General features: G+C 40.6%; 1 protein-coding gene across 1 annotated transcript in view; it reads left to right on the top strand.

The window, feature by feature from the left end:
• The window catches only part of LOC134316521 (voltage-dependent T-type calcium channel subunit alpha-1I-like), a 348,154-nt gene that overhangs the window by 267,867 nt on the left and 52,751 nt on the right, over positions 1-27,536 (top strand). Inside the window, exons 17-26 of the mRNA XM_062996907.1 lie at positions 1,414-1,869; positions 4,603-4,703; positions 6,160-6,283; positions 6,689-6,757; positions 10,836-11,014; positions 18,733-18,859; positions 19,124-19,249; positions 19,355-19,444; positions 21,028-21,220; positions 25,707-25,858. Coding sequence (XP_062852977.1) covers positions 1,414-1,869; positions 4,603-4,703; positions 6,160-6,283; positions 6,689-6,757; positions 10,836-11,014; positions 18,733-18,859; positions 19,124-19,249; positions 19,355-19,444; positions 21,028-21,220; positions 25,707-25,858 — 1,617 coding nt within the window. The remainder of the gene's footprint in view (positions 1-1,413; positions 1,870-4,602; positions 4,704-6,159; positions 6,284-6,688; positions 6,758-10,835; positions 11,015-18,732; positions 18,860-19,123; positions 19,250-19,354; positions 19,445-21,027; positions 21,221-25,706; positions 25,859-27,536) is intronic.

The raw sequence follows: 27,536 nt of genomic DNA, 5'->3' as shown, positions 1-27,536 counted from the left end.
ACGCCAGTCCATCGCAGGGCAGACACACACACACACACACACATTCACATATAGGGCAATTCAGTGTCTCCAATTAACCTGACTGCATGTTTTTGGACTCTGGGATGAAACCGGAGCTCCCGGAGGAAACCCACACAGACACGGGGAGAACATGCAAACACAACATGGAAAGGACCCAGACCGCTCAACTTGGAAATCCAACCCAGGACCTTCTTGCTGTTAGGCAACAATGCTAACCACCAAGTCACTGTGCCGCCCCTACAGTCAAGCAGGCTTTACAGTGCCTCTGCTTTAACTTATAAGTCCATGGCTTCACTTTAATCTAGTTCAGATTAGAACAGACCTATTTTGGGTGGTTTCAGCATTTAAAGCAGTAAATCTCCTTTCAGCATGGGGTAACATTTTGGGCTTCCTTTTTAATCTGGCTAACGAGTAGAAGCTGTAGAAAATCACTAATATTTAAGCAGGAGGCATAATAGGAGGTGTATGTAAACTTTTGACCTTAACTGTAAATACTAACCCTACACTTAGACCAGCACGGATTTTCCACCTTTTGTTGCCTGAATTGCTGATCACTCAGCCTGTGTTCACACCGGCAGCGTCATCATCGCCTGTGGATGTTTGGTTGCCATGGTTTAACTGATGCCAAGCAAAAAATAATAAAAATAAAGCAATTGCCATGGCAGTACAGTATACTTTAAAAAGCACATAGATTAAAAAAAAGATCTGACCATAAATCAGATCCCTTTCTACCGAGTTTTTTTACCACAAATTAGATGTGTTCCAGCAAAAAATAAAAATCCTGGAGGGATATCGCTTGTCTATAATTTTCAGCCGTGTGTATTCCATCACTGGCTGTCCAGTCAATATGACAAGAAAACTGTGTATGTTCTTTGCGATTGCTGCTATTGTCTATTTGTGAAAGTTAGATTAGATGCCACAACAATGACTTTCTCATCCATCTCTAGTAGGAACTATAACCTGGGAACCAATAATGGAGAGCACTGTTTTATAGTGGCGAGATAATGCACATACCACTGTACTTAATGCTCAATTCCTATTGCTTTGCATAAAGTTAGACTTTGACTGGCTTTTTTGTGTTGCTGACTCCGCCCACTTTGCAGGTTGTCACTGGTTATAATTATAAATGAATGTAAGCCGGTCACTTTGTTGCATCACATTGCTGCTGGTCTGAATGAAGGGTAACAGTCCTCTTATCATTTATAATAAGGGACAGTAGTAACTCAATGGTTAAGGTACTGGCCTAGTAGTTGAAAGGTTGGTGGTTCTAATATAGGATCTGCTTAAATTCAAGATCTGCCAAGTTACCACTGTTGAACCCTTGAGCAAGGTCCATAAATTCAATTCAATAACTTCAATATTTTTGCATTGTTTTTTCTTTCCTATCTGTAGCGTCATGGCCGCAACTCTCTTTACCGTCACTGGGGACGACCCCACCCTCAGTCAGCATGGAGTCGCCGCTCTAGCTGGAACAGTGTAGGACGTACCACACGCGGACTAAACGTAGGAGGAAGCCTGCGTGTCCGTGGCCCCTACTCCCACCCGGCAGAGCGTGAGTCTCTTCTGTCTCCTCGTCCTCCACTGTCCCATCAACCTCCTCTTCTGTCCCGGCGATACTCTCTTCGGCACGATCGTCGTGCTCTGTCGCTCGAGCTCCCTGAGCGTCTCCAGCTCCCTGTACCCCCAACTCAGCGCCCCCCTCTGACCAGAAAGAAGAGTGTATGTGGCGAACAGCATCACGACTGTAATGGGAAAGCACCATCGCGTCAGACAGCCATTCTGAGTGAGGTCTATCCCCAACTTAGCGCCCGCAAGGACAAACCACACCTTGATGAGGAGACAGACTATGTAAGTTAGCATCTTTATTTCATCAAGAACAATAAACAACTAGTAAATGGGAAAAAAGACTCATAACCATACAGTGCTGTGAAAAAGTATTTGCCCCCTCCAGATATTTTGCTCATTTGTCACATTTAAATGTTTTAAATATTTTTATTATTTTTATAAGATGAAGACAACACAATTAAACACAAAATACAGCTTTTAAATTACAATTCCAAGCCGCTCAGGTGGCGCAGCAGTAAAACACGCTAGCACACCACAACTCGTTGGTTCGAAACTCAGCTTTGCCATCCGGCTGGACTGGGCGGCTATATGAACAATGTTATTGTTTATACAGGGAGAAAAATGCCTGATAGAGACCTTATAACTGATGCAATTACGACCTAAGGGATAATGCATTGATCAGGGTGTGTCTCTCCATACACAAGGCTGATCCGCATATGAACTCGCCTTGTTCAGGTAATAAGATGCAGTCGACTACTGCACACGTGTCGGAGGGGGCATATGTCAGTTCGCTCTCCTCAGTTGGGGCGGGGGTCAGCACCAGTAGAGAGGAAGCATAACGCAATTGGTTAAAAATTGGACGTGCTAAAAATTGTGAGAAAAGGGGAGATCCAACAGACGAGCTACTGTAGCTGAAATTGCTGAAGAAGTTAATGCTGGTTCTGATAGACAGGTGTGTGTTGGGTGCCCCAGCAGGGTGCCCACGCTGACCTCTGTCCACCGCAATCGAGCATCTGTGGGATGTGCTGGACAAACAAGTCCGATCTATGGAGGCCCCACCTCACAACTTACAGGAGTTAAAGGATCTGCTGCTAACATATAGGTGCCGGATACCACAGCACACTTTCAGGAATCTAGTAGAGTCCATGCCTTAACAGGTCAGGGCTGTTTTGGCAGCAAATGGGGGACCAGCACAATATTAGGAAGGTGGTCGTAATGTTTTGCCTGATCACTGTATATAAGTATGACAAAAGGGATTGTGATCTACATCAACAACTATGTGGTGGCCAAATCAAATATGTGTCCATTCTCAACTACCCAACGTAGGCTATACATGAGTTTAATATAGTGCAATATGACATTTCCCACATTCCAATAGCCTGTTCATGTTCCTGTCCTATCGTGTGATCCTTTTTCACTTTTCACAATTAAATGTGATTGTTTATCACATTTAATTGATAAATTAAATGTGATAAACCCCCCCAGGCTCACTGAGACCCCCTGGTTAAGAACCAAGTCAAGTCAAGTCAAATTTATTTATATAGCGCTTTTTACAAAAGACATTGTCTCAAAGCAACTTTACAAAATCCAGGACCAACATATACAAAAACCCCTGTTGAGCAAGCCGTGGCAGTGGCAAGGAAAAACTCCCTTAAAATTACAGGAAGAAACCTTGAGAAGAACCAGACTCAGCAGGGCCCATCCTTCTCGGGTGGTCTGGAGGATACTTTAAATGAATAAGATTTAGCAATAAATAAATACATAAATAATTAAGAGTTATTATTCAGTCCAGTCTGTAATAAAGTCTGTAGTGAGTTCTTGACATTTTTGGTGCAAACACGCCAAGTCCCGTCACATCCGGCAGGAGCAGCATCGTTGGCACGGCAGTCTCGACTTCATTCCTTAACTTCGGGCAGGTAAACAGGTTTCCATCAGAAGGACCTCGGGGTAAAACAACAGAAACCGTAGTTAAAAATTCCAGACTTATTACACTGGATGACCTTCCTGATTCAGATCTCAGTGCTGGGCACCTCCCAATGGCTGTGGAGATCGTTTCGGACCATGGACTCAATGGATCACAGAGGTCAATGCCATGTTTTCTAACCACTATAGAGAGCATTCTAAACACATGCATTTTTATCACTCTAAAAGTAATTGTTACAAATAAAGAATATGCACTAGTTTTTCCAGTCCTTCATAAATGGACATATGGACATATCACACACAAAAAAACCCAATCAATGTACTGATGGCCAGTGATAGCTCAGTGGTTAAGGTACTGGACTAGTAAACAGAAGGTTGCCGGTTCAAGCCCCACCACCACCAAGTTGAGCAAGGCCCTTAACCCTCAACTGCTCATTGTGTTCAGCTCATTGTGTAAGTCGCTTTGGATAAAAGCGTCTGCTAAATGCTGAAAATTTAAATGTAAATGTAATGTAAATGATGGGCACCACCGACTAAACCACTTTAAAACTGAACTGAACTTCACCTAAATGATCCACAGTGTCTCTGAGCCACAACTAAACAACACTAAATTCGGAGAGCATTTGGAGAAAAGATTTACCCTTGTAGTTTTAAATCATAGACTTCCAGTTGCACTTTTATTCCTGCTGTTCATTATTTGTAATGACAGGAAAACAATACGAAAGTCAGATTTCCTTCTGTTGCTACACACAATAACATGATTTACAACCCCTGTAATTCAGACTAAGAGATTCCAGGAGTGAATATTGACTTTTGAAAGAAACAACACAAACAGAAGCAGCATTATCCAGTCATTCCACGTAAGGCCGTGTCTGTATTGTATTTATGCTCAATAGGTATAAATAGCGTTTTTTTGTAGAAGACGTTTATGCGCCTGACTGTTTGACTCTGGTGCAGAAGTTAATGGAATGTGCTTTAGAGGATAATGACATGTTTGTTTGGATGAAATTTCTTGCAATTGTTATGCTGAGTAGATAACCATAGTTTTCTTCACTGGTTAAGTGACACACTTGCTTTGTGTTTTTTTTAAAGAGCCTGTGTTTTAGAATCCAGAAGATGATTGAGGTGTATCGCCCGGATTTGTGTGAGACAAGGGAAGACTGGTCTGTCTATTTGTTTTCCCCTGAGAATAAGTAAGTCTTCCAAATGAGTTTCCCTCATTCAGTGTTAATTAACTAAATCATAGTAATTAAATTTAAAGTTACCCGATATAGTTCTAAAATCTACTAGGAATGTACTGAATCTTTTTGAGTATGTACTGTATGGGTCTGTCTGAAAACCTAGTGAGCTCTCTAGACAGCATTTTACTTTTATATCACCACCTCCTTGTTTCTACACTTACTGTCCATTTTATCAGCTCCACTTACCATATAGAAGCACTTTGTAGTTCTACAATTACTGACTGTAGTCCATCTGTTTCTCTGCATGCTTTGTTAGCCCCCTTTCATGCTGTTCATCAATGGTCAGGTCCCCCACAGGACCACAGGACTACAGTGTAGGTATTATTTGGGTGGTGGGTCATTCTCAGCACTGCAGTGACACTGAAACGGTGCTGGTGTGTTAGTGTGTGTTGTGCTGGTATGAGTGGATAAGACACAGCAGCGCTGGTGGAGTTTTTAAATACCTCACTGTCACTGCTGGACTGAGAATAGTCCACCAACCAAAAATATCCAGCCAACTGCGTGTCCTGTGACCACTGATGAAGGTCTAGAAGATGACCAACTCAAACAGCAGCAATAGATGAGCGATCGTCTTTGCCTTTACATCTACAAGGTGGACCAACTAGGTAGGAGTGTCTAATAGAGTGGACAGTGAGTGAACACGGTATTTAAAAACTCCAGCAGCGCTGCTGTGTCTGATCCACTCATACCAGCACAACACACACTAACACACCACCACCATGTCATTGTCACTGCAGTGCTGAGAATTATCCACCACCTAAATAATACCTGCTCTGTGGTGGTCCTGTGGGGGTCCTGACCATTGAAGAACAGGGTGAAAGCAGGTTAAAAAGGTATGTAGAGAAACAGATGGACTACAGTCAGTAATTGTAGAACTACAAAGTGCTTCTATATGGTAAGTGGAGCTGATAAAATGGACAGTGAGTGTAGAACAAGGAGGTGGTTTTAGTGTTATGGCTGATCGATGTATAAAGTAAAAATAAGCTGAATGAAATCGTACATGCTTTATACAATTAAATGCTGGTCCAGCTAAAACATGCAGAGAGCACAAAGCAAAGAACTGTTGCATTATGTGAGGACATACAGGCTTGGATGTTTACATTGTTTATGTAGTGTCTTGAACAGAAGGGGCTCTACATTTCCATTTATTCTTCTTTAGAAGGTTGCAGGTTCAAGCCTCACTACAGGTTTCCACTATTATGCGTCTGAGCAAGGCCCTTAACCCTCAATTGCTCAAACTGAATACAGAGTTGCAAGATGTAACCTAGTGGTTAAGGTACTGGACTAGTAATCAGAAGGTTGCCGGTTCAAGCGCCACCTCTCGTAGGTTGCTACAACCCCTTAGTTGTTTAGGTTGTACACTGTCACAACTGTAAAAATGTAAATATATACTCACTCTTTCTCTCAGATTTAGGTTAACGTGTCAGAAGATCATTGCTCATAAGCTGTTTGATTATGTGGTGTTGGCCTTCATCTTTCTAAACTGCATCACTGTGGCTCTGGAAAGACCCAGAATTCATCAGGGCAGCCTGGTAAGATGCTTATTTATTATATATGATTTTTGTAACATTAATGTGGCAACTGTGATCAGTCCCTCACTACCCAATTACCCTAGATATTACCTAAAGAGCAAATGTTGTGTTGCAGAGCATGTCTTAAAAAATGATAACATTAAGTTAAATTTTACAATTGAAAAAATTTGTAGCCTTTTTTTCTAAATGTTTGGCAGTGTATTCAATTGATGATTTTTTTTTCTCTTTTTACTCATAACACCACAATCTAAATGTTTTGGTGATTTGTTTTATTTACCACATTAATCAATTCATTATTTAATTTATTATTTTACACAAAAGTAGTTTTTGACCCATGAAGTGTGCTGAAATCATTCAGTCACAAAAATGACTTTTTTTTTTTATTAATTTATTTATTTTTCACAGGAGCGAGTCTTCCTCACCATCTCCAACTACATCTTTACTGCTATATTTGTAGCCGAGATGACAGTCAAGGTATGTATATGGCTGTCTATGCAGCACACAAACACACACACTTACACACAAACACATTACCCACACAGACTGCATGCTTACAAACTGCTCTAATTCTACACTGTTGAGTGTAGATTAGCAAACATGGCATCCAGAGGCGACTGGTACAGCCTGAGGTGTTTCTATAATTATTTAAATCATAGCTTTTTATAGATCATACTTTATGGCTCTTAAAATTATTTATTCATGTGTTAATGTCAGTTACAAGCTTTAAATATCTTTTTAATAGACTGAAGTCATGTATAATTTAGCCACACTGTCACACTCCGTGGTTTTTCTGTGAGATTGATTTCTTCAGGGAGAAATTAGCACTTAAATGTAGTATTTATTTATTTAAGGAGTGTCAATAAATAAATTTACAAGTTTTACTATTTGGAAGACTTTCACCTGCTGAAAAAGTGAAATAGAAAGCAACAGAGATAGAGGAAAGAAAGAAGTGACAAGCAAAATTAATTAAAAATAATTACTTTAAATTAAATTTAATTTACGGAAAAGTTGGGACATTTTGTAAAATGCAATAAAAAATAAGACGCTTTATTCATTACTTTATTCATTTATTCGACCACTAAGTACTGGATCAAGGGGAAAAAAGGAAATCATTCTAGTCCTCATCTCTGAATTGGTACAGTTTTATGCCGAGTGCCTTCCTTATTTATATCCAGGCTTGGGAGCAGCACTGAAAACGCACTGGCGAGTGCACCTCCCATACAAACACATAGCCAGTCAGGTCTGTGTACATTTGCAAATGCTCTTAAACCCTTATTTAACCAAAAAAGGACAAAATCTGTTGTATCTGTTTCCTGATTGAACATTTATATTGTGTGGGAACTAGTAAGTGGAATTTTAATACATTCTTGCTTGATGCCAGTGGCGTAACTAGAAGCTCATGGGCCCCAGTACAAAAAAAACAAAACATTGGGCCCCCTCAAAAAAAAAAAAAAAAAATATATATATGTACTGTATATATATATATATATATATATATATACAGTGTATCACAAAAGTGAGTACACCCCTCACATTTCTGCAAATATTTCATTATATCTTTTCATGGGACAACACTATAGACATGAAACTTGGATATAACTTAGAGTAGTCAGTGTACAGCTTGTATAGCAGTGTAGATTTACTGTCTTCTGAAAATAACTCAACACACAGCCATTAATGTCTAAATACTGTAGCTGGCAACATAAGTGAGTACACCCCACAGTGAACATGTCCAAATTGTGCCCAAATGTGTCGTTGTCCCTCCCTGGTGTCATGTGTCAAGGTCCCAGGTGTAAATGGGGAGCAGGGCTGTTAAATTTGGTGTTTTGGGTACAATTCTCTCATACTGGCCACTGGATATTCAACATGGCACCTCATGGCAAAGAACTCTCTGAGGATGTGAGAAATAGAATCGTTGCTCTCCACAAAGATGGCCTGGGCTATAAGAAGATTGCTAACACTCTGAAACTGAGCTACAGCATGGTGGCCAAAGTCATACAGCGGTTTTCCAGGACAGGTTCCACTCGGAACAGGCTTCGCCAGGGTCGACCAAAGAAGTTGAGTCCACATGTTCGGCGTCATATCCAGAGGTTGGCTTTAAAAAATAGACACATGAGTGCTGCCAGCATTGCTGCAGAGGTTGAAGACGTGGGAGGTCAGCCTGTCAGTGCTCAGACCATACACCGCACACTGCATCAACTCGGTCTGCATGGTCGTCATCCCAGAAGGAAGCTGACGCACAAGAAAGCCCACAAACAGTTTGCTGAAGACAAGCAGTCCAAGAACATGGATTACTGGAATGCCCTGTGGTCTGACGAGACCAAGATAAACTTGTTTGGCTCAGATGGTGTCCAGCATGTGTGGCGGCGCCCTGGTGAGAAGTACCAAGACAACTGTATCTTGCCTACAGTCAAGCATGGTGGGGGTAGCATCATGGTCTTGGGCTGCATGAGTGTTGCTGGCACTGGGGAGCTGCAGTTCATTGAGGGAAACATGAATTCCAACATGTACTGTGACATTCTTAAACAGAGCATGATCCCCTCCCTTCGAAAACTGGGCCTCATGGCAGTTTTCCAACAGGATAACGACCCCAAACACAACCTCCAAGATGACAACTGCCTTGCTGAGGAAGCTGAAGGTAAAGGTGATGGACTAAACCCAATTGAGCACCTGTGGCGCATCCTCAAGTGGAAGGTGGAGGAGTTCAAGGTGTCTAACATCCACCAGCTCCGTGATGTCATCATGGAGGAGTGGAAGAGGATTCCAGTAGCAACCTGTGCAGCTCTGGTGAGTTCCATGCCCAGGAGGGTTAAGGCAGTGCTGGATAATAATGGTGGTCACACAAAATATTGACACTTTGGGCACAATTTGGACATGTTCACTGTGGGGTGTACTCACTTATGTTGCCAGCTATTTAGACATTAATGGCTGTGTGTTGAGTTATTTTCAGAAGACAGTAAATCTACACTGCTATACAAGTTGTACACTGACTACTCTAAGTTATATCCAAGTTTTAGTTCTATAGTTTTGTCCCATGAAAAGATATAATAAAATATTTGCAGAAATGTGAGGGGTGTACTCACTTTTGTGATACACTGTATATATATATATATATATTCACTCAGAAGTGGTTTGCGCTAAGCAAAATCATCTACTATAGGAACTATAGAGCAGGAACCCGAGGGTCACTTTGACAGAGCTCCAGCGTATCCTTGTGGAGATTGGAGAACCTATCAGAAGATCAACCATCCAGGCAGCACTCCACAAATCACGACTTTATGGTAGAGTGGCCAGACGGAAGCCACTCCTTAGTAAAAGGCACATGACAGCCAGCTTGGAGTTTGCCAAAAGGCACCTAGAGGAATCTCACACCATGCAAAACAAGACTCTCTGGTTTGATGAAACCAAAATTTAACTTTTTGACCTGAGTGCCAGCGTCACGCCTGGAGGAAACCAGGCACCGCTCATCACCTGGCTAATGCCATCCCTACAGTGAAGCATGGCGGTGGCAGCATCATGATGTGGGGATGTTTTTCAGCAGCGGGACCGAGATCCTTGAGGAAAACCTGTTCCAGAGCGCTCTGGACCTCAGACTGAGGCGAAGGTTTACCTTCCAACATGACAACAACCCGAAGCACACAGCCAAGAGAACAAAGAAGTGGCTTCAGAGAAAGTCTGTGAATGTTCTTGAGTGGCCCAGCCAGAGCCCAGACCTGAATCCAATCGAACATCTATGGAAAGAGCTGAAAATGGCTGTGTATGTCGCTTATCTCTATACTTTAGACTCCCAGTCACACCTCAAGCACAATATAACTAAGGATTTAATGCACACAGCAGCATACCACTAACACTTTAGGTAATATTAAGTATGAAAATCAAAGCAAAAGACCAATGATAAACAAAAAAGTAATGCAGAAACCTTTTGATTTGTTGTAAGGTCTGCTTTATTAGTGACAGCAAACACACAGGTGTGTCTTTGGGTGTGTCCCAAATTGCATATGGAAAAATTGTGTGATTTCTTTCTATTTTTTACATACTACTTTGAAAGTAGTGTGTTGTGTTTGAGACACAGTCCAAAGTGTCTATTAAGAGACTGCTTGTTTATGTTTTTTTTTTGCTCTTTACTTAAAAACCACTTTGCTGGCACTCAGTTGGCACAGTGTTCTAACGTGCTAGCATTCCACTGCGGATTGTTCAAAATCATGAGTTTAGCATGGCTCTTCATGGAAACTCAGCAATGCAGTCAGGTTGCGGATTGGACATGTGTGGGGGGTGATCCGGCTCTTCTTGATCAGATCAGGGGTTGTTCAAATGCCAGCATATTTACAATCTGGAAACTAGAAAAGACTTGATTGGGAGATAAGGGTGGACAAAATCATTTGACTTGAGGGGACAAAATCATTGTACTTACGCCATGTCTGGCGCTATGAGTTCTATAAAAACATTTATAAATATGAATACATTATTATTTAGCTGTTATGTATTTTTTAAATTACTCTGCTTTATGGCTTTATCTATGTCAGCAGACGACTCTTTGAATTCTCTTTGTAAGGTGGTATCAATGGGCTTGTATTGGGGCGATCGGGCTTACCTGCGCAGCAGCTGGAACATTCTGGATGGTTTCCTGGTCTTCGTGTCTCTGATTGACATTGTGGTATCGATGGCTGGAGGCGCCAAGATCCTGGGTGTACTGCGTGTCCTTCGACTGCTTAGAACACTTCGGCCTCTCAGGTAAGGAAGTCTCACTTTACCCTGAACTATTACATCTGCTGTTTCGCTAAGATGCACTCTGTAAAGAAATATTACTTTAATCTGTTGTACACTTTACTTTATCTCATTCAGGATCCCAACAATAAAACACAATAAAATGTGGTGTATATGTAACCATATGTTTATTCGGATGAGGCGTTAGGAAACATTTTGCACACTTTTATTAAAAAGAATATCTGCTTTTGATGTGAGTCAAGGACAGAGTAAGCTAGATCTATTTTGACCACCCCCTTCCACACACAACATGGCTAGGGTAACCAAAAACACACCAATCGCTTAACAAAGTACACTAACAAATAAACCATCACAAATTAACCGTACACATTTATAAACACATAATTTTACACATATAATGAGATCTTTTTATTGTTATTTTTTTTTCTATTTATTTATGCTTTTTCTCCTGATTTAGCATATCCAATCAGTCTTCCGATGCTGGGGATCTTGATTGCAATTGAGGAGGGTATGTTTGCCTGCTCCACATACCTTCCCACATGTGCACAGTCCCTTAACCCCTTCTTTCTTGCCCATGCTTTGGTGGATTCGCACATAAGGCTAATCCACTTCTGCACAGGTGCCTCAGTCTGCTAACCAAGAGTCCAAGAACAGCATCTCAAGACCCCACCCACTCCACCTGGTCTTTTTTTACCCAGCAGACTCTGTGGACGATTTTGTCTGCTGCAGGCACTGTCAGTTGTGGCCGCTAGATGGTGCCCAGCCGACCGTTAGCAGAGCTGAGATTCGAACCGGGGTGTTTTTATTTTTAATCACTAATTCAGCTGGTAGTGTAGCCAGTTAGTCTTTCACTGCTGGGGATCCCGATTGCATCTGAGGAGGGTATATTTACCTGCTCCATGCTCCTTCCAACGCTTGCGCAGTCCCCTTAACCCCTTCTTTTTTGAGGCTCATCCACCGTTTTCGGTGAATTCGCACATGAGGCTCATCCACTTCTGCTAACCAGGGTCCTTTTACAACATTTGAAGACCCCACCCTCTAAGTCCGGTCTTTTTTCACACAGCAGACACGATTAATTCAGCTTGTAGTGTAGACAATTAGTCTTCTGCTGCTGAGGATCCCGATTGCATCTGAGGAGGGTATATTTGCCTGCTCCACGACTCTTCCCACATGTGCGCAACCCCTTCTTTTTTGAGGCTCATCCACTTCTGCAGAGGCACCTCGGTCTGCTAACCAGAGTCTATGAACAGCGTCTCAAGACCCCACTCACTCCACCTGGTCTTTTCCCACCCAGCAGACTCGGTGGCCGATTTTGTCTGCTGCAGGCACTGTCAGTTGTGCTCGCTAGATGGCACCCAGCCGACCGGTAGCAGAGTTGAGATTCAAACCAGGGTCTTTATATTTTAAATCATTAATTTAGATGGTAGTGCACTACACATTGTGTGAATACTCCATTTGATGACCACTTACTCACTGCAATGTTAATTTACTGAATACATGACAAACAAAATACAGTCTTGAATGATGGTTACAGTAGTATTCAAATCTTTTGAAACCCTGGCTTAATTACTAGTATTTTTTATGATATATTATACAGCCATGTAAAGCAGTTTTAAAGGCTTTGAATTTGGGGGGGCTATTGGTTTCTAAGGCAAATGAGGTGCAAAATTAAACCTTAAAATGCATTAAAAAAGAACATAGTGAGTAGAAAATCTGACTTAAGGCTGCGGCAGGCTGGTTCATCCTTGTCCAGACTCAGTCAAAACAATTTAATAAAAAGCTTCTACTCCATTTTGCACCTGGTGTGTGTGTGTGTGTGTGTGTGTGTGTGTGTGTGCACCTGCCAACAAAACACAGGATACTGGCATGTCTTTGCTGCCATGCTACAGTGCACAAACTTGAAATAAGCCTTATAAAATAAAGATGACACATGGATGATTCACTTTCATGTCAGTTCAGTACACTGTCTCAGATAAAACACGTTCATATTAAGCTACATCAGGAACAGAGGACTGGCACTAAGCTAACAATATACAATGTTAAAACAATATAATTCCTGTCATCTTTAAAACTGTTAAGATTACTTTAGTTTGTCTAACAGAATTTGTAATGCTGTCATTTAAAGACAAGATTTAAATTTAATACAGAGTCAAGTCATCTTTAGACTTTGAGGCTTGCCTGACAGACAGAAGCTTCCTGCTCCTGATTTTTACTGTCTATTTGATTAGCAACAAACTTTAGTCAGCTTTAAAGGGCCAGATTTGGAACAGTGGCATTTAAATTAATAAAGCTCACTTAAGTAAAGTGTGTTCATAAAGAATAATCAACAGTTAGTTAGTCACTTAGTTATCAGTTACTAAGCTAAGTAGAATAATTAGTATGATAGAAGTTTCTACATGTTAAAATGTTTTATTTTTACCTATCAGATTTTGCTATATGTCTTCTAAACAATGACAAGCAATCTAGGACATTCATTATATATAAAGACGCCTGCCCTGTGATGTACTGCTGACCTCCTACTCTAATGTATAAATGTATTATAGCCATGTGGTGTATACAAAGCCATGTATTTTCTTGAGGATTTATGAAAAAGGTCATAATGAAAACAAATATTACAAAAAATGCTATAAATTAAAAAAATTATATTTAAATTTAAATAAGAAATGTTGCAGAGGTGAAGTATATTGGGTTTGATTCCCGGGGGGGGTGCGGACCGGTTCTTTTCTGTGTGAAGTTTGCATGTTCTCCCCGTGTCTGTGTGGGTGTCCTCCGGGTGCTCCGTTTTCCTCCCACAGTCCAAAGACATGCAAGTGAGGTGAACTGGAGATACAAAATTGTCCATGACTGTGTATGACATTAAAACATGATGTCAATGACAGTCAAGCATCTGCATGAAGATGATTGGTTAAATTGGGTAGGGAGAGGAGAGAGGACCAAATATGCTGGGGCAGCTAATGCAAAAAAAGTCTGAAAATATCAGTCGCAGAGAACTGTGGAAGTATCTAAAAGATAATTATCTTATTATGCAAATGTGTAAACACCCCTGGCCAAATTGCATATTTTTGTTGGTTTTTAAAGAGGCAGGAGCCTCTGTAGCAAACAAAACAACCATACAAAAAAGAGACTAATACACTAACACCTCACAGCAAGAAGATCCTAGACAAAATTTTTAGGTGGAGTGGTCCGGGTCCTTTCTGTGTGAAGTTTGCATGTTCTCCCCGAGTCAGTTTGGTTTCCTCCCACAGTCCAAAGACATGCAAGTGAGGTGAATTGGAGATACAAAATTGTCCATGACTGTTATTAAAGCATGATGTTAAAATCCTAATAAATAAACTAGAGAGTGCATTTCCGGAGAAAATGCGAGTGTGATTGCCGTGTGGCGGTCGGCGGGCGTGCGCAGGTCGGGAGTGCGCATGTGTTTAGAAGTGGTGCGGTGCGTGGGGTGTGAATACTTTCTCCCAGACAGGCCACTGTATCTGTGCACAAGCTGTGGTGTGAGCACAAGTTCACTCTGGGTGTGTTTGAAACGCCAAACCTGTAAAAAAAATGCATTTCTGCACGTTTCTACTGCTTATAAAACAGTACTCATTCATTTATATGTGATTATCACTGTAGGGGCCATGGTATTGCGCAATCTATGATCGGCTGTGTCTCATTTACAGCTTTCAGGCACAGGGCACTTACACAGTGCTCACACTTCGGTACCTACTTTAGCATGTAGCCATTGCCATTGATTTCAATGCATCCGTTAGCCTTGAAGCTAACGGATAGAAATATCTTTTTTTCTGTTGCAACGCGAACGATATGACGCTCACTGCTAAGTGTAACTGCACTATAATTTCATTCTGTGCAGCGTTTTCACCTTAAAAATCACTAATACTTTAGTTACAGACCAAAATAAGTCAGATTTTTTGTCGGCGGCCATTTTCTACTCTCAGAACGGCCTGAAGATCTCGCCTACGTCATCACGTTGACGTTCTATGGAAAGCCAAAGGTGTCAAGATTTTTGTCCAAAAATTCGGGCAAAAACGGGCATAAATGCCACACGGATGGGCGTATCCGGATGATTTTTTGGATTTGGGCGCTAATTAATGACCCGGTCGATCAAGGGTTGGAACGGCGTTGATAGCTCAAAATTTTTTTCAAAATGAATGGGAGTCAATGGGGCAAAACGGGCACCTTAAAACGGGCACTGTGGGCACAGTGTTGGTTCGATCCAAAAGCTGTATACAAGCAGTCCATTCCCGTATGGGCCGGACGATTTGGCACTGGAACGGGATCGATATCTCGAAAATTGCGGACGAAGAAAGGGAGACAAAAAACGGGCGGAATGGTAATAATATATTGAAAACGAAAATAAGAATAACAATAGTGTGCTTGCATTCTGCAATCACACTAATAAATATATCTCAGCAGTGCTTTCGGACAGTCAAGCATCTGTATGAAGATGATTGGTAAATTGGGGAGGGAGGGGAGAGAGGACCAAATATGCTGTGGCAACTAAAGCATTTACTTTTACATTTTCGGCATTTAGTGGACGCTTTTAACCAAAGCGACTCACAGTTTTGACGGTATACAGTCAATTGAGAGTTAAGGGTCTTGCTCAAGGGACCAAGTGGCAGTGGCAACCTGGCAGTGGTGGGGCTTGAACTAGCAACCTTCTGATTACTAGTCCAGTACCTTAACCACTAAGCTACAACTGCCCCAAAAAGCAAAACAAAAAAAGCAAAAAAAACTATTTAAAGTCTGGGAAATATCAGTGGCAGAGAACTGTAGAAGTATCTAAAAGATAATTATCTTATTATGCAAATGTGTAAACACCCCTAGGTTCAATTTTTAGGTGGAGTGGTCCGGGTCCTTCCTGTGTGAAGTTTGCATGTTCTCCCTGTGTCAGTTCGGTTTCCTCCCACAGTCCAAAGACATGCAAGTGAGGTGAATTTGAGATACAAAATTGTTATTAAAGCATGATGTTAAAATCCTAATAAATAAATAAATAAATATATCTCAGCAGTGCTTTCGGACAGTCAAGCATCTGCATGAAAATGATTGGTTAAATGGGGAGGGAGAGGAGAAAGGACCAAATATGCCTGGGCGACTAATGCAAAAAAGTCTGGGAAATATCAGTGGCAAAGAACTGTAGAAGTCTCTAAAAGATAATTATCTTATTATGCAAATGTGTAAACACCCCTGGCCAAATTGCATATTTTTGTTGGTTTTTAAAGTGGCAGGAGCCTCTGTAGCAAACAAAACAAAGATAAAAAAAAAGAGTGTTAGACTACTCGTATACCAAAATATAATTAATGCATTATTATTATTATCATGATTATTATTATTATTATCATTATTATTATTATTATTAGGGACAGTGGTAGCCTAGTGGGTAGAGCTTTGAGCTATCAACTAAAGGGTCAAAAGTTTAAATCCCAGCTCTGCCATGCAGCCACCGTTGGGCCCTTAAGCAACGCCTTTAACCCTCTCTGCTCCGGGGTGCTGTATGATGGCTGACCCTGCGCTCTGACCCCAGCTTTCAAACAAGTTGGGATATGAGAAGAAAGAATTTCGTTGCACTGTACGTCTGTATATGTATATATGACAAATAAAGGCATTTCATTCATTTAATTATAATGAAAAACCAGATACAGTGTATCACAAAAGTGAGTACACCCCTCACATTTCTGCAGATATTTAAGTATATCTTTTCAAGGGACAACACTGACAAAATGACACTTTGACACAATGAAAAGTAGTCTGTGTGCAGCTTATATAACAGTGTAAATTTATTCTTCCCTCAAAATAACTCAATATACAGCCATTAATGTCTAAACCACCGGCAACAAAAGTGAGTACACCCCTTAGTGAAAGTTCCTGAAGTGTCAATATTTTGTGTGGCCACCATTATTTCCCAGAACTGCCTTAACTCTCCTGGGCATGGAGTTTACCAGAGCTTCACAGGTTGCCACTGGAATGCTTTTCCACTCCTCCATGACGACATCACGGAGCTGGCAGATATTCGAGACTTTGCGCTCCTCCACCTTCCGCTTGAGGATGCCCCAAAGATGTTCTATTGGGTTTAGGTCTGGAGACATGCTTGGCCAGTCCATCACCTTTACCCTCAGCCACTTCAAAAAAGCAGTGGTCGTCTTAGAGGTGTGTTTGGGGTCATTATCATGCTGGAACACTGCCCTGCGACCCAGTTTCCGGAGGGAGGGGATCATGCTCTGCTTCAGTATTTCACAGTACATATTGGAGTTCATGTGTCCCTCAATGAAATGTAACTCCCCAACACCTGCTGCACTCATGCAGCCCCAGACCATGGCATTCCCACCACCATGCTTGACTGTAGGCATGACACACTTATCTTTGTACTCCTCACCTGATTGCCGCCACACATGCTTGAGACCATCTGAACCAAACAAATTAATCTTGGTCTCATCAGACCATAGGACATGGTTCCAGTAATCCATGTCCTTTGTTGACATGTCTTCAGCAAACTGTTTGCGGGCTTTCTTGTGTAGAGACTTCAGAAGAGGCTTCCTTCTGGGGAGACAGCCATGCAGACCAATTTGATGTAGTGTGCGGCGTATGGTCTGAGCACTGACAGGCTGACCCCCCACCTTTTCAATCTCTGCAGCAATGCTGACAGCACTCCTGCGCCTATCTTTCAAAGACAGCAGTTGGATGTGACGCTGAGCACGTGCACTCAGCTTCTTTGGACGACCAACGCGAGGTCTGTTCTGAGTGGACCCTGCTCTTTTAAAACGCTGGATGATCTTGGCCACTGTGCTGCAGCTCAGTTTCAGGGTGTTGGCAATCTTCTTGTAGCCTTGGCCATCTTCATGTAGCGCAACAATTCGTCTTTTAAGATCCTCAGAGAGTTCTTTGCCATGAGGTGCCATGTTGGAACTTTCAGTGACCAGTATGAGAGAGTGTGAGAGCTGTACTACTAAATTGAACACGCCTGCTCCCTATGCACACCTGAGACCTAGTAACACTAACGAGTCACATGACATTTTGGAGGGAAAATGACAAGCAGTGCTCAATTTGGACATTTAGGGGTGTAGTCTCTTAGGGGTGTACTCACTTTTGTTGCTGGTGGTTTAGACATTAATGGCTGTATATTGAGTTATTTTGAGGGAAGAATAAATTTACACTGTTATATAAGCTGCACACAGACTACTTTTCATTGTGTCAAAGTGTCATTTTGTCAGTGTTGTCCCATGAAAAGATATACTTAAATATCTGCAGAAATGTGAGGGGTGTACTCACTTTTGTGATACACTGTATATAAGTATGCAAATAATTAAGTATTAAAATTCAGGGCAGCACAGTGGCTTGGTGGGTAGCTGTCGCCTCACAGAAAGAAGGTCCTGGGTTTAATTCCTAGGTGGAGCAATCCGGGTCCTTTCTGTGTGAGGTCTGCATATTCTCCCTGTGTTTGTGTGGGTGCTCTGGTTTCCTCCCACAATCCAAAGACATGCAGGTTGGAGGTTGGAGATACTAAAGTTTCCCTAGATATGAGTGTGTGTGTGTGTGTGTGTGTGTCTGCGAATGTGTATGTGTGTCAGCCCTGGTGACCTGTCTGGGGTGTTTCCTGCCTTTTGCCCAGTGAATCGCACCCACTGCCACTCTCATTAGAATAAACTGGTGGTAAAACTAACAATAAATTAAATGAATGAATTAATTTAGAATTCAATGGTGCTAGAATGCAATATTGTTTTTTTCAGGGTGATCAGTCGAGCTCCAGGGCTGAAGCTGGTGGTGGAGACTCTGATCACATCTCTGAAGCCCATTGGAAACATTGTGCTCATCTGCTGTGCTTTCTTCATCATATTTGGAATCCTGGGTGTGCAGGTCGGTACTGGTTTATTTCTGTCATTGTCGGTGCCTCTAAAACACTAGACTCCACCTGAGCCTTAACTGCTATTTTATCATAAATGTACTCAGTGTCATAATACATTGAAGTTCTCATTCTGATCTCTACCCTCTCTTTCTCTGTCTCCTATTTCTTCATACTGTACTCCTTACTATCCTCAGTTATTTTATTTTCCTAATATTGCCTTACAGGCTTTAATTAAATGTGAACCAATTTAAAACTTGTGCATGCGTGTGTTTCAGCTATTCAAAGGCAAGTTTTATTACTGTGTTGGCCTGGATGTGAAAAATATCACCAATAAGTCTGACTGTCTGTTGGCGAAATATAAATGGGTTCATCACAAATACAACTTCGACAATCTAGGACAGGTACACAACTCACACCTCACGTCTGGCATTGTAGGTTTGGATTTTTAAAAATTGCTTGTGTGTAAATGAGCTGGTCATGTGTTGCTCTCTTTTTTTATCCTACAGGCACTAATGTCTCTGTTTGTGTTGGCATCTAAAGATGGCTGGGTCAATATTATGTACCACGGGCTTGACGCAGTGGGAATAGACCAACAGGTAGGAAAACGATTGCTGATACATACTCAAATGAGCACATACAAGAGTTATTTGTGAGGGACATAAACGTCTTATGATTTCAATAATTTCTACAAGTGTTCGGGATATATAGACAGACAGACAGACAGACAGACAGACAGACAGACAGACAGACAGACAGACAGACAGACAGACAGATAGAGCTGTTGTTCACGGGGTGGGATGAGCCGGACCAGGGTTTCTCATAACTGGTGCCATTACGACCTCTGCTGGCTGATTGATGCTGCCTGTGCAGAATTGGGGAATAATGCTGATCAGGGTGTGGCTCTCCATACACAAAGCTGATCCTCATATGAACTCGCCTCGTGCAGGTGAAAAGATGCAGTTGGTACTGCATGTGTCGGAGGGGGCGTGTGTCAGTTGCGGAGCTCCTCAGTCAGCAGTTCTGGGTTCATAACGCAATCAGGGTAATTGGATACGACTAGATTAGGCAACACACTTCAAAAAAGTTGGGACAGAGGCAAAATTAGAGTGAAAATGTTATAGAATATTTAAGTTCCAGCATTCCGCAATAAGCAGGTGAATTGTTATCAGGTAAGGGAATCGTGATTGGTTATAAAAGGATCCAACAAAGAATCAAACAAAGGATATTTTCATCTTCATAAACAATAATGGGTTGTGGCTTACCATTATCTTCCAAAATTCATTAGAGAATTGCCAGTCAGTTCAAAAAGAACATTTCTCAATGCAAGTTTTCAAATAATTTATCTTTCACAATATACTGTTCATAATATTGTGAAAAGATCCAAGGAATCTGGAGATATCTCAGTCCCTGTAGTGTAAAGCTTGAAATCACTACTGAATGCGCTGACACAAGGTGTCACAAGAAGTGTCACAATGGGGCAGCTTTGAAATATTTAATATACGAGCGTGCTTCAAAAAGTTTTCACACTTTTTTAACTCTATTTATTAAGAATTTCAAAAACATATAACATCACTTTTCTACATAGTCTCTGCATTTTTCCCAGCATTGTAACTTTTCAGTGCCATCAGCATGGTTATGGGCATAGCCACTGATTCACTGCTGCTTTCACGTCATTGTCACATGAAAATCCTTTTCCCCCTAAAGCTTCTTTGATCGTCCAAAAAGGTGGAAATCAGATGGCGCTAAATCTGAACTATAAGCTCTTTCTCAGTCTCTCAGGCACGACCAATTACTGCTCCTCCCACTCTCACCGTTTCCAACCAAATATAAAAGTGCAGAAACTTTTTGAAGATTCCTCGTATTATTACATAGTACAGTATATGGACAAATATAGTGTACTAAGTAATATATATGATCTACTTCAAAGCTGTCCTGTTACAATATATTAAATACACATAATCAAGCCAGTCAGAAAGTAGAGTTTTCTATATTCATGGTATCAATCATCTATTTGCTTACAAGCTATTAAATAAAATAACCAGCACTGTTGGTTAATCTACAACCTCAGCAGGCTAGTTTTCTTCAGTTCCTTTGTTTACTTTCCACTTGTATGACTTTTCTCTGTTTTTCTTCTTTACACCTGTCTTCTTTCTTTCTTCTCCCCATGTGGTCCATCCAGCCGGTGATAAACAACAACCCGTGGATGCTGCTGTACTTCATCTCATTCCTTCTCATCGTCAGTTTCTTTGTGCTGAACATGTTTGTGGGTGTGGTGGTGGAGAACTTCCACAAGTGCCGGCAACACCAGGAGGTGGAGGAGGCCAAGAGGAGGGAGGAGAAGAGACTCCGTCGGATGGAAAAGAAGAGACGCAGTAAGCTAAAGAGTTAAAGATGAAATAATAGAATGAAAGACAATGAGAAATGAGAATTAAGGAGAACAGAAGATATTTTAAAGGAAAATACTGTAGAATCCAGTAAGAATGAGTGGGTGCAGCCTTTGTTTTTACTTTTAAATATTGCATCTCATACCTAGCAAACAAGCTTTACCTTAATAAATGTGATACATTAACAAATTAAATTAGGAATTATTATTTTTAAACGTTTTACACTTTTATTTTATTCTTCATTGATGCCTTCAGTCATGCTTATTGCTATAATGGTTTCCAGTCAATATTTATCCACCTTCTTGTTTCTACACTCACTGTCCATTTTATCAGCTCCACTTACCATATAGAAGCACTTTGTAGTTTTTCAATTACTAACTGTAGTTCATCTGTTTCTCTGCATGCTTTTTTAGCCCCCTTTTAAGCTGTTCTTCAGTGGTCAGGACCCCCACAGGACCACTACAGAGTAGGTAATATTTGGGTGTTGGATCATTGTCAGCACTGCAGTGACACTGACATGTGGATCAGACACAGCAGCGCTGCTGGAGTTTTTAAACACCTCACTGTCACTGCTGGACTGAGAATAGTCCACCAACCAAAATTATATCCAGCCAACAGCGCCCTGTGGGCAGCGTCTTGTGACCACTGATGAAGGTTTAGAAGATGACCAACTCAAACAGCAGCAATAGATGAGCAATTGCCTCTGACTTTACATCTACAAGGTTGACCAACTAATAGAGTGGACACTGTATTTAAAAATTCCAGCAGCACTGCTGTGTCTGATCCACTCATACCAGCACAACACACACTAACACACCACCACCATGTCAGTGTCACTGCAGTGCTTAGAATCATTCACCACCTAAATAATACCTACTCTGTGGTGGTCCGGTGCGGGGTCCTGACCATTGAAGAACAGGTTGAAAGCAGGTTAAAAAGGTATGTAGAGAAATAGATGGACTACAGTCAATAATTGTAGAACTACAAAGTGCTTCTATATGGTAAGTGGAGCTGATAAAATGTATATATATATATATATTAGGGCTGTCAAACGATAAAAAATTTTAATCGCGATTAATCTCAGAATTTCATATAGTTAATCGCGATTAATTGCATTTTTTAAAAATCTGTGTAAATGTTATAGAAAACAAGGATTTTTAAGTGAAATGTTACAATTAAAATGGTGAACACATTTTATGCTAAATGTACTCATGTTAAAAACTGCTGGGACAAGAGAAAACTTTAAGGGAGTTTTATTCACTCACATACTAGGCAGTAATACTATCCAGCAGAGACCCTTGACTTCGTATATATGTCAAATTGTAGGTTAAAATTTCTCCATCAGCAAACATTGTGAGTGTGTTTTGACCCTTTGGGGCTTCCATAGTGCATGGAATAGCATGCTTGGCTAACGGTATGACTCTAGCTGTTTGCTATTCGGTACCGTAACAGAAGAAGTAATAAAGTGTTCTGCTCCCGACAACTTGTGAATATACCGTGTATTTATTTCTTTATCAAGCGAGTGCATCACTACAATGCTCGGTTACATTATGTTAACAAACCGCAAATGAAACAAACGGTGGCAAGTCCGACGTTAAAACGTTGGTGCACGGTCAAGTCTCAACATGAACTACGGATGACTCGCAGGGCCAAATAGAATTTGCGTTAAATTGAGATCGCGTTAATGCGTTATTATCGTGTTAACTTCGACAGCCCTAATATATATATATTATTATATATTATATATATGTTTGTATCACAACATACCAGACAAGACTAGGGCAGAAGCTGAATCAAGTAGGGCACAGTGCTCTCACAGGTGTTGGGGTTACAGGTTTTTCGGCTCATTAACAACTTTCTTTCCCTGAAGAGAGGGGTTAGTATTAATCACACACATCTTTAACATCTCCTCAGCACTACCATTTTTCATTTTGCTCTAATATCTCACTCGTCTCTTTTTATCACCTTATTTCATTACTCATACCGCTTGCCACTTATTTATTCTGCCTCTTCTCACTGTCGTACCCGTCTCCTCCCTCTTTTCTCCTGCAGCTGTCCTCCCTCTTTTCTACTTCTGTCTGCTTTGACTGCTCTTCTCTTAATTTTTAGCTTTTCAAAATCACCTCAATACCCAGTGCTGCCCATCCACCTTCTTTGTTCTCACCAGCAACCACCAACTCTGATCTTTACTCGACCTTCTGAGGTTTCTCTATTGGCGGCCTAAATTGGGGCTGTTAGTGGTGTGTTGAAAGAGATTGTGGACTGGTGAACTCTAGAGTTTTTTAGTAATTTAATACCAGATTCTTCTTTCTAGTTTTACAATTTGGTAAGTGGGTGTTTGGTGATTATTATATTTAAAGACCCTCTTGTTGCCAGAGATTCATGATTAAAATAAATGTGATGTTTGTGAACTAAAGATCCAAAGTGTACCATTGCCAAAAAAAAAGATGAACAGGGACAACAAATTAAAAGTTAAAAATAAAAATCTGAAATAGAACAAGGACATCTCCAGCATCCATTAAAACAATGCTGTAATGGTTCGTATGCAGTGACTCATGGCCATGTCAAAAAATTATGATGTCATTTATTATAAACATTCACCATGTTTAATGGTGCTCAGTCAATTGTGCTCTATCAGCCATTGGTATATGCAATAAGCAGAAAAGATGGTATCTCACAACCATCTATGGTTGTTTTAATCCACATAATTTAGTATTAAGCAAAATACAAATAAGTACTACATCATTAGTGTTATTATTATTATTAATACTGTAAAGAATGTATAGTTGAAAGGTTTAAAAGGTTTGCATACACTTGTGAGGGACATGCCATAAGTCTTATAATTGTAATGCTGCGGCTGTTCTTTTTCGGAGACTAAATGATAGCAACACTTTCTATTTTACTGTCTAAAATAACTAACTAACTAAATAAATAAAGAAATAAATTTTTAGTAGTTTTATTTTTACATACACTGATCAGCCATAACATTAAAATCACCTCCTTGTTTCTACACTTACTGTCCATTTTATCAGCTCCACTTACCATATAGGAGCACTTTGTAATTCTACAATTACTGACTGTAGTCAATCTACTTATCTACATACTTTTTAAGCCTGATTTCATGCTGTTCTTCAGTGGTCAGGACCCTCACAGGACCACCACAGAGCAGGTATTATTTTGGTGGTGGATCATTCTCAGCACTGCAGTGACAATGACATGGTAGTGGCATGGCAGTGCTGCTGGAGTTTTTAAATACTGTGTCCACTCCCTGTCCACTCTATTAGACACTCCTATCTAGTTGGTCCACCTTGTAGATGTAACGTCAGAGACTATCGCTCATCTATTGCTGCTGTTTGAGTTGGTCATCTTTTAGACCTTCATCAGTGGTCACAGGACACAGCCCACGGGACGCTGTTGGCTTGATATTTTTGGTTAGTGGACTATTCTCAGTCCAGCAGTGATACTGAGGTGTTTAAAAACTACAGCAGCGCTGCTGTGTCTGATCCACTCATACCAGCACAACACACACTAACACACCACCACCATGTCAGTGTCACTGCAGTGTTGAGAATGACCCACCACCCAAATAATACCTGCTCTGTAGTGGTCCTGGGAGAGTCCTGACCATTGAAGAACAGCATGAAAGGGGGCTAACAAAGCATGCAGAGAAACAGATGGACTACAGTCAGTAATTGTAGAACTACAAAGTGCTTCTGTATGGTAAGTGGAGCTGATAAAATGGACAGTGAGTGTAGAAACAAGGAGGTGGTTTTAATGTTATGGCTGATCGGTGGTAAAATTGTGGCAAAAATATGAAGAATCAATTTTTTTGTTAATTCCCTTAAATCCTTATTTAACTGACAAAAGTAAAAAGAAAATAATTACAGTGTTTTCACTGATTAACTTTTTGTTAATAATTTTTGTTGATGTATCTTGTTAAAAGAACCACCTTTAGAATTTAATGCCTGCAATACACTCCAAAAAGTGGGAACAGAGGAAAAAGGTATAGAATTTTCAAGTAATTTTGTTTCACAACAATTAGGTAACGACTGCAGACAGAGAATGCATGTGCTTGACTGTCCTGCCTGCAGTCCAGATCTGTCTCCTATTGAAAATGTATGGTGCAGCATGAAGAGGAGAATCAGACGACAGCGACTGTTAAGCAGCTGAAATCTTATATCAAGCTATAATGGACAAAAAATCCACCTGAAAAAGTGCCACAATGAGTTGCAAATCATTAAGAAGTCTCATTAATAGAAAAAAGAGATAGAACACAGGGGTAAACACGCCATCCACCTTTTTTGGGCTGTGTTAAAGGCATCAAATTCTAAGTGTGTTTACGTTTACAAAATACTGTGATCAGTGAAACTTTAGATAAGAAGTGCTACAGTTTGTAGACATTTTGATTTGTCTGCATGGTTTAGTCTTTTTTTCTGTTTAACTTAACTTAGACCTCCTACTTCTGTTCTTACAGAGGCTCAGAAGTTGCCATACTATGCTGGATATGGTCACGTCCGTTTGATGATCCACTCCTTCTGCACCAGTCATTACCTAGACCTCTTCATCACCCTCATTATCTGCATCAATGTCATCACCATGTCACTGGAGCACTACGACCAACCGAAGGTCAGTTCTGCACCCACATGATCTCACACTAAACAATCAGTAGAATAGATTGAAAAAACTGATATTTCATAAATTTACTGCCACTGATGGAAATCATACTATCAAACTGGCAACAATGAGCATGTTGATTTTTATAAACATCAGTTCAGTTGTCCAACAAGCTTATAGAATAGAATAGAATAGAATACCTTTATATGTCATATGTACATATACACGTGTACAGTACAATGAAAGTCTTTCTTCGCATATCCCAACATGTTTGGAAGCTGAGGTCATAGCACAGGGTCAGCCATTGTACGGCGTCCCTGGAGCAGAGAGAGTTAAGGGCCTTGCTCAACGGCCCAACAGTGGCTGAGCTGGGATTTAAACTCTACACCTTTCAGTTGATAGCCCAAAGCCCTACCCACTGGGCTACCACTGCCCCTTATGGGCAGGTTTTTTTTTTTTTTACTTTTGGCCATATAGTGTACAGTGTCAAGGTACCTTGCAATCTGGGACAGCGGATGGCCATGAAGATATGTTTTAACAATACTGCAAGAATTAAAATAAATATTTTGCATTCAGATTTTGCTGTAGACGAAACATCAAATTTGCCTCCCTGGTGCTTATTGGTTAAATCAAGACTAGAACTTGTTGAACAAATTTTTGCATGTCTGTCATTGGTTAATTGGTTAAATATTAGGGCAGTAGTAGCTTAGCAGACATAAGAAGATTTCTGTTTTAAGCCCGACCACTGCCAGATTGCCACTGTTGGACACTTGAGCAAGGCTCTTAAACATCAATTGCTTGAATTGTACACTGTCACAATTGTAAATCGCTTTGGATGAAAGTGTCTGCTTAGCGCTGTAAATCTATTATAATTTTTACTTTTAAAACAAACATTTCCAACTTATGTTTAAAAGCTGTGAAATGTTTCTTCCTTTTTATTGTTTGATGGACACTTCTAAACCCTCTACTTGTCAATTTTCAACACTGCCAAACAGCCTTTTGTGGAGATGTCTGGAGCATGTAGTAATTTCCAATTGCATTCACGGGCTGACAAATTCAGAACAACTCGTGTTCATCACCTTTCAAACCTGAGTTGGAACAATTTTACGCATGTATGCGTTGTGAATCTGTCAGTAGTTTTGTCAGATTTTGAGGAATTTATCCTGCGTGCTGTCTGATTATTTTAATAACAAGTTAAATTAATGTTTGTTTATTCCCTGAATCTTCTTTCGCATAAGTGTGCATTCTCAGAGTGATGTGACAGTGCCATTCTTTTCATGAATACTGTATTAACACTGAATACACTATATTGCCAAAAGTATGTGGACACCTAACTATTAACTTGCTAAACGTCTCATTCCAAAACCTCGGGCATTAATATAAAGTTGCAGCTATTGAGTATAATGGCCTCAATAGCCTGCAGTTTGTGCTCATTTAGTCAAAAGAGCATTTGTAAGGTCAGGCACTGACGTTGAATAAAAAGTCCTGGCTTAGAGTTGACATTTCAATTCATTCCTGAGGTGTTTAATGTTTTCAAGGTAAGGGCTCTGTGCGGACCACTGGAGTTCCTATACATCCAGCTAGACAAACCTTCTCTTTACGGACCTTGCTTTGTATACAAGCTCTTATTTATTGTGCAACATGAAAGGACCCTCTATAAAGTGTTGTCAGAACATTGATAGTAAATGAT

The sequence above is a fragment of the Trichomycterus rosablanca genome, chromosome 6, assembly GCF_030014385.1.
Source record: "Trichomycterus rosablanca isolate fTriRos1 chromosome 6, fTriRos1.hap1, whole genome shotgun sequence".
Taxonomy (NCBI): domain Eukaryota; kingdom Metazoa; phylum Chordata; class Actinopteri; order Siluriformes; family Trichomycteridae; genus Trichomycterus; species Trichomycterus rosablanca.
This window is presented reverse-complemented; position numbering and strand designations above follow the sequence as displayed.